The sequence below is a fragment of the Aplidium turbinatum genome, chromosome 9 (assembly GCF_918807975.1).
Source record: "Aplidium turbinatum chromosome 9, kaAplTurb1.1, whole genome shotgun sequence".
NCBI lineage: Eukaryota > Metazoa > Chordata > Ascidiacea > Aplousobranchia > Polyclinidae > Aplidium > Aplidium turbinatum.
The window spans coordinates 18,250,253-18,258,339 of NC_137480.1; the positions used below are offsets into that span (position 1 = coordinate 18,250,253).

Here is an 8,087-nt window from a genome sequence, read left to right on the forward strand (position 1 = left end):
TTATTCCAATGCGATGTCCAGCCACACTGATCCAGTGGTTGATTAAAACGTTTCTTTTCGAATTTCGAAATTGTCTGTGAGCATAGGGTTGCTTATTTTAAGTTTGCAAATGTCATGTACAGTAAACATTAGTGTGCGTTTTACCGTTATTGTGTTTCATGAGCAGTATTCCCTGTATGCAAGTTTTTGTTGGCAAAATAGGTCGGTGTGCCAACTCAATTTACAATAAATTGGCAAAATATTATATATAGATTTAAAGACTTTTTCTGATTGTATTATAAAAATATTTAGCTTAGTACTGCAAAACGTTTTTTTTTAAAGAAATATGGAACGTTTCACGATTTTGTGTGTCACTCTTGCGCGGGGCCATGCTAATCTTCTCTGTATCGTTCCAATTTTAGTATATGTTCTGCCGAAGCAAGTACTGCAAAATGTTGTTAATCAACAATTCTTGCCATGCTGATAAGCACCATAAGTGAGAGTTGTCAATAATAAAATAAAGACGGTTTTATTGACTCTCACAAAAAGGATGAAAAACCAACTCATTGCTTTTTTAGAGGGAAGACTGTTCATGAATTACGATAAAATTACGATTTTTTGGTGATTTCTACAAGCGTTTGTTTCATGGTACCTGGTTTCTTTTTCCCTGTTATTGGAGCCTATTTTTCGCTGATATGTTTGCAGGTCACTATTGTTGCCTGTATTGCGATGTGTCAAACATTTCCTTTTTCACTGAAAGTCTGAAACTGTTAATTGCAAGATATCTTTTGCGAAGTAAAGTAACAACACCACTCTTGCTTGGCGATGAATATTCTGATGAAACCGCTCGCCTCGCTATAAGTGCACAAAACAAGTGGCCTCGTTTATTAGGCATTGTTAAAAAAGTCAAAAGTGTTGTAAAAGGAGCTTGGCCTGGCAGTAGCGTTGTTCGATTAATTTTGTTGCTGCGGTATTCGAACATAAGTATGAACAACATGTAACGCTGGATACTGGGTACAAAATGCGTTCTTTTCTAGCATAAGAGTCAACCTACCTATCATTTTATTAGTGCGGCCCGCCACAGCTCTCCTTAGTGCCAAAGTGGCCCGCATGCAAAAAAGGTTGGTGACCCCTGGCTTAGGACAACTACGAGCTCTACAAAGTGACATGCTACATAACTTCATCAGCTACTTCTACTGTAGGCCTATAGATGGAAACTTAAAACTGCTAATTTTAGTGACGGCCTTGCGTCAGTTGACAGTTGTTCAAGTGTTCAATCCAGATTGTTTTTATTTCTGACCATCACAACGAAAGACAATGCATGCCGAACATAGCAGAGGTCTAGAAAAAAGTAGAATCGACATAACGCGAACGTTGTAACGTGCTTTGTTATCCTAGTATAACGATATCTAAATGTAACGATACAGAAACAGGACAGTCAGTTTAAAATATGACACGGTCACAACACCTCAAGTCTAGGATATTATAGCCTACTAACGTAATTGATACTGTCTAGCAGCTTAAGTTTCTGAAAAGATCTTGGCATTTAACAGAAAAATATCAATGCTCTCAAAACAAGTTTGACTCTTAAACATTTTTTTTATTATTCTACTGATCTAGTGGATTTTTATAGTAGGCCTAGTTGCTCATAGGCTATCACATTTCAAGACATAAATGCAAATGTACAAATAGCCTACAAATTAACAAAAAACATTTTGGTGTAACGAGAATCCACTTCAATATTGTCTTGAGGAATAAACAATAACATCGCACAAACAATTCAGCCTACTGCTTGTAGTTCAACTTCTATCATAGCTCTTGCTTATTTTTCAGTTTTTCTTCGACGTCAGCCAATTCAACTTTAAGATTTCCTATTAGTTGCTCACGTTCTTCAGCGGTCATGTTTTCTATAAAAAAACAAAAAAAACAAAAAAACAATGGTTTTGTAGTCAATCAAGTGTAAAATTGCGACCATAGTTGCTGAATCACAAAACAGTTTTTTTCACTTGGATGATTCAACATCTACAAAAGTTGATTGATTGTAGAAAAAGGCTAAAGCGATGACTGGTAGCCTAAGTTACAATAACAAGGACGGTTTACTTTAATAACCGAACTTTATTTAGACGATAAAAACAAATCTTAATTATGAAGCCTAGCTGTAAACCCAACATGGTGAAAAATATTTCTAAATGAACACCTGTAAGCAATGGCCTAGATATAGCCTACTGTATGCAGAAGGGGCATTTGTCTATAGGCCTACCCCCGATTTAATAAGAAATGTTTTAGTAATATAACAAAAGTAGAGTAAGTTAAGGCATTTAATATGTTTTGGATAACACTGTTAAAGAAGCAAATATTAAATTCATAGCTCAAAGCCCTCCCCCTCTCTGCGCTCGCTACGCAACTGCTTGTAAGCCTTCCAACAACCGTAACCAATAGCCTACAGTTCGGTAGTAATTATGTGTGACACAAAAATGTTTGTTTTAAAACAAATAAAGTTCTTCAAAGAACCTATTTAAAATGAAATCAAGACAAGGAAATGTTGTGTCAAAATTAAACTAATTAGTTTCAAGAAATTTTCGTAATTTTTGGTTTTCAAGAACTTCCAGCAGTAGGAATTCGTGATATTATTGTAAAGAACCTACCGCAAAATCCAGCTGCTCTCAATTTCAACGTCTTTTCTAGATTTGAAGGTTCCCGTGAATTTTTTTTTTTTTTTTATCCACGACATTGCTTTTATTTCGAAACAATACAAAACTAAATTCTTCATTAACTGATTACAAAAAACACAATCTTAACCAATCAGCAAGTCATGGATGAATCTGTTTGTAATCTTACTTAATTTTTCCTGATAATTTTCAGATTGTTCTTGCTGTTCCTCTGCTTGACGTTCCAATCGCTTTTTTTCATATGCCTCTTTTAGTTCTAAAATTATAAACAAAGTTTTCTTTACAAAATTTATTCATGAAAGGTTTCATTAATACAATGTATCATGAAAAATAGCCTAAAGATGCTCAATGTCAACTCCATCGGTAGCCTATATTTCTCATTGCGGTTGCCCAGAGTTTTAGATCCATTTTGATTTTAGTTCGATTCCATATCGGAACGACAACAGATATTCATAACTTCAGCACTGAAACTTTCAAAGAAACTTTAATATGCCAGCAAGAAGAATCGGGACTTTTTATTTCGTCAACTAAGCTAAACAAAAAGCATGGATAACCCTGCTTACGCCGGGCGGAAAAATTGAGCTTTTCGTCCCGTAGCAAAATCCCGGAGAAGAAGCTGTAGGCTAGGGAGTGTTGGGTTAACATTGCAAAATGTTTGCTAACAGAATAATTTAAACGTTACTTTTTTTAAAGCTTATTGGGACTGCTGCTGGACATCGGGCACTCCATATCATCATCATAATCCATCGTCGGTTTGTTCCCCACTAGTGGGGGTGGCCGATTGTTTCCGCGCAGCAATTGTCTTAATCCCTTTTCTCCATTTCAGTTTATTTGTATTGAAATCTAAACCTTATCGCATAATATCTGGACACCAATGAGTTGGCCTAGCCAACGATTGTCTATAAAATATGCTTGCCACTGAAAATTCGTCATTTTCAAAATCTTGCAATATTCTGTTTGAGGAAGAAACACTTTCCTCGGTAGCCTAAATTGTTAGCTAAGCAGTCAATATAGCTTACCCCATTTACGCTTTTGTTCTGCTTTTTCTTCATCAGTAAGCTTCTTTCGGAAACTTGTTTCTACGACCTCTAGAAAAACAAAGTGAAAACAATAAACAGTGAAATCCGGGGATGAAAAAGTGTTTTATCTTACCATTGTTCACCACCTTTACATTTTTGTCAAATTAGAGATGTCACAGCAGTTTCATGAAATTTGATAGACATTTAGGGAAAAAAATAAGTTTTGAACAACGCTAATTGGTCGTTAAAGTTAAAATAATTTAGCCTACAAACTTTTTTTATAAGCAACAGTAGACTACGTGTATTATTTGTGAAACCTATTTTAACTGGACACCAAAAAAACGATTGGACCAAACACCAAATATAAACAGAAAACACTGCACAGTAGGACTATACAAATCTGCACAAAAAAATTGTTAAATGTAACTAGCTGCTGTTGTTGGAGTTTCATCTATTAAATTACTGAAAGTATCAGGATGAAGCTCTGGCATGTCTTTGTGCATCTGTTCTATGAACGCGAGTTCTTCTTTTGTGTAGTCCTAAAAAAATAACAACATCAAAATAACTAATAGGTTTTTCAACAAATTTACAATGCACAACATTAAAAAACAGTTTTTGCATAAAAATTCAGATAAAAAATTAATACTTTTCTTACATGGGGTTTTGCAGAAGCTTTGTTTTCATCTTCAGGTTCTGGCTCGGGCGGCTTTATCTCACCACGAGACAGAGCTACAAGACAGAACATCATTACCAAACATATTTTGAAGTGTTTTATGTTCATTTTATAGAATAATTTTATAATCTAGCCTATATAAGAAACCATATATGACAATTCGGTTAGTCTGTAGGCTATAAAGTCACATGGCAGTTTATTGCTTGGAAAATTGAATTTCATTTTGCATGTGTGGTTGGTTTACAGCAACATGGTTCTGTGTTTTGCCATGCTAGACAGGTAGACCTATAGTCACTACCTGGCCTATAGCTCCCTGGAGAAGTCAGCCGTGTCTGATTAATGAAACGTCGGAATAAAAGCAGATTATCACCTTTTTCTTAATTACATAAACATCTTCATCTTGTGATAGTTCGGCTTAACTTACACCAGAAGAACGTATAGCCTATATCATGTTAAGTTATGCAAAAAGTAATCTTTTTAAGGAAGCAAACTCTCTAAAATCATTCACGTAAATATTTAGGCCACGTTTTTGGAAATTGAAGTTTCAGTTATTTGAATTGGTCACTCTTTCTCATCTAAGTTATATTGGTTCAAAGAAACTTATGTAGGCTACGGTTACCCTCAAACTTCATTTCTGGATCCACAGTTAACTTCTCTACAACTTTATTTTCTATTCTAAGCTACACTTTCAATTATGTTGCGCAGCTACTAAAACAAAATCTACTTATTCGAATAACTTCAATCATTTTAAGTAAACTCCGAGCTGCGTAAACGTAGGCTATAGCCACGTAAAATTACATTTCTAGCCTTATCAAAACCCTATGTGAGACACAATTTGCTCATATAGTTACCTTGATTCTAACTGCATGATAAAACCTCAAATGTAACAAAATCTCTGCAGTTCACAAAAAGGTAGTTCAAGCTGAAACTACCATGAGCTGTAATGAGCAAATTGTGCCACGTGTGCTTTAGGCATGATTCTGACACTTAAAACCTTCCTGTAAAAACAATGAGAAGCTGCGTTATCAAAATAGCTCAATTTTGCTGACTGTAAAGACAAGTCACCGTAGGCTACATAAGACATTAGCAGTATTCATTGCTTAAAATGATTAAATGAATACTTACAAGAGCAAAAAATGAAGTCTCACTCCTACTGTTTCAAGGAAGAGTAAGAGAATAGATGTTGCTAATACAACTCCAAAGTCAGTTGCTTGGTGAAGATGAAAAGTCAAGCGATTCGTTTGCATTGTAAAAACAAACCACGTTGCAAGCGACAAGCCAGAATGTGGCAAATCAGCGCAGCAACATAACCTTCTGTAATTTAAAAAGTATTATGTAGTAGGCTACCATAGCTTAACTGCTGCATGAATATAATTGATAGTAGGCTAAGGTCCGGCAAGGAAAATTTAAGGAGAATGTACATAGCTTACCTATTCGGATAGGTAGGTTATGTGGCATTTGTGCAAAATTAGGCCTAAATGAAAAAATAATAAATAGATTTGAAGATAGCATCAGCAATATTTACCAGGACAGAGAATTTTGATTTGTTGCAAATAAAGCTCTAAAATAGTGGATTTTTTTAATTAGATTTGCTTCGATTAACGACAGGCTACTTTTGGCGACTAGAGCTTTTTTGAATGAGATTATTAGCCTAGTTACATCTACTTCAGTCATATCTATAGCCTTTGTTTAGACCAGGGGTCACCAAACTTTTTTCTTTGAGGGCCGGATTGCTGCGAGATTAACAGCTGCGGGGCAGATGCAAATTACGAAAAGATATACCACTATTTAGAATCTCCATTGACCTGAATTGAGCACAATAAATAACAAAGTCAACGGTGGAATAGCAAAGTTGTGATGAAAATCGAAAGGTTGCTGGAAAAGTTATCCCCTGCTGTGATACACTACAGGGCATCGTGCTCTTGAAAAAAAATTACATCTTTCCAAATTTGGCCTAGGCTGTCCCCATTTGTGGTGGCCTAATATGTAGGTTGCCTGCAGTGCCGGATTAAGGGGGGGGGGGCGGACTGGGCTGAAGCCCAGGGCCCCGACTTTTGGGGACCCCCACCTCAAAGAAAAAAATCTACTAATTTTTTTAGTTGCACTGCTGGAGATTACTGCTTTAATTCGTATCTCAAACAAGCAAGGGCGGCTCACCCATTTGTGCTGCGGTGCTGCAGCACCCCTGCCCAACCCCAGTTATTCAATTCTTCTTCGTTTTTTTTCACAAAAAACATATTTATTTGATACTTTCATATCCGAAAATGGTACGGATTACGGGTCAAAGTTATGATAATGCTGCCAATATGAGTGGCAAGTATAACGGTCTTCAAGCTCTTCTGCGCGAGAAATGTAGTGTAGCTCATTATGTCCCTTGCACAGCACATTCACTTAATTTAATCGGTAGCCTAAATGTCCTGTAGAAACATGCCGTTCTACCGCTGAGCTTTTTGAATTGTTGCAAAGCCTTTATTCATGGCTCGTCTCGTCTACTCATCGTTGGCAAGTCCATCGAAAATTCTTAGATGGTTTGCCTGTTATGAAGACATTATCTGATACAAGATGGTCAGTTAGATATGATGCAGTTCTTCTTCTATCAAGTCTTCTATAAAGTTCGTTGATACACCACAAGTTGACACATTCTTCCGCCACGGAGTTTACACTAGCAGGTCCCACCTACTGCACCGGGTGGCAAGCCGAGGGCAAACAAGAAGGTGATCCGCTGCATAGGCGTAGCCAGGGGGGGGGGGGGGGCGAAAGAGGCCATGCCCATAAATTTTTCAAATTGTACATCGCGCAAAATTTACGCGATTTACGTTTCTTTGAACTAATTTGTTGAAGCAATTTCAGAATGGCTTACTCTGTTGGGTTTTTGTGTAGTTATTGAGTTTTTGTGTAGCTGAGTTTTTAGTGTTCTCTAATTTTAGCCGCAGTTTTTGCCCGTTCGTGTGTAAGAGCTATCTTTAATAAGTTAATAGCTGTTTATTTGCTAATAAATTTCATGCAAATATTACCCTAAAAGTGTTTTCAGAAAGCGCTATAATCCATTATTTGAGTGTAATTTTTTAAAATTTTTCCGGGGGAGCATGCCCCCAGACCCCCCTAGAATACGCGTGCCTTCGGCACGCTCTAACCCCCCTACCACTTTTATTGCTTCAACCCACCAGAATACGCCACTGCACATCAAGTGACAATGGCTTTAAATCAAACACTTTGTTGTTCTCTTCAATTCATCAAATATTTGCCTCCCCCAAAAATTTTTTCTGGCTACGCCACTGGTCCGCTATTTGGGGCTCGGTGCCACAGAATACATGCAACTGGGCCCGTGTCGTAACCCCACTCCACCATTCATTTTTACCGAAAAATGTCACTTGATAAGGGCCCCCACTTTCAGCTCAGCCCAGGGCCCCATAAACCCTTAATCCGGCCCTGGTTGCCTGTGCGTGTAGCTCAACAGCAACGCCAGTCCTTTACAAAAAGTTTGGTAACTTTTTTCCTGAACAGTTGAAATGCAGCTGTTATTTCCGCAGCATGCGGCGGGCCGGATGAAATCAGTTCGCGGTCCGTAGTTTGGAGACCCCTGGTTTAGGCTCAAATTGAAATGATGTCGCGGAGGGTGTCAAAATCGTCATATTGCATTTAGGCTATAGTTAATGACATAGGCTATGTGATATTTTTGTATCATATGAAAAGCAAAAGTACAATAACGTAACATGGTATTTCAACAGACTCTAGGTCTAAAATTGT

The 8,087-nt window shown here is 37.2% G+C and overlaps 1 protein-coding gene and 1 non-coding gene across 2 annotated transcripts; both read right to left on the reverse strand.

Moving 5' to 3' along the window:
- Positions 1 to 319: 319 nt before the first annotated feature.
- LOC145777799 (U6 spliceosomal RNA) lies at positions 320 to 425 on the reverse strand. The gene has a single exon (XR_014290374.1). It is a non-coding gene; the product is annotated as a U6 spliceosomal RNA (small nuclear RNA).
- An 889-nt stretch (positions 426 to 1,314) lies between these two features.
- Positions 1,315 to 4,456, reverse strand: LOC145777760 (uncharacterized). The gene is made up of 5 exons (XM_082589205.1): positions 4,323 to 4,456; positions 4,131 to 4,206; positions 3,668 to 3,736; positions 2,818 to 2,904; positions 1,315 to 1,886 (listed from the first exon to the last, which is right to left on the reverse strand). Exons 1-5 carry the CDS (start codon positions 4,446 to 4,448, stop codon positions 1,789 to 1,791), a joined length of 456 nt encoding a protein of 151 aa, XP_082445331.1. The 5' UTR covers positions 4,449 to 4,456; the 3' UTR covers positions 1,315 to 1,788.
- Between the last annotated feature and the right edge of the window lie 3,631 nt (positions 4,457 to 8,087).

Excerpts from the sequence above, each read along its gene's own strand:
- LOC145777760 (XM_082589205.1), bottom strand. The coding sequence starts at position 4,448 with ATGAACATAAAACACTTCAAAATATGTTTGGTAATGATGTTCTGTCTT. Across the intron at positions 4,207-4,322 it reads AAGCTTCTGCAAAACCCCAT|GACTACACAAAAGAAGAACT; the intron begins GTAAGAAAAGTA and ends TTATTTTTTTAG. Across the intron at positions 3,737-4,130 it reads GCTTCATCCTGATACTTTCA|AGGTCGTAGAAACAAGTTTC; the intron begins GTAATTTAATAG and ends TTGTTTTTCTAG.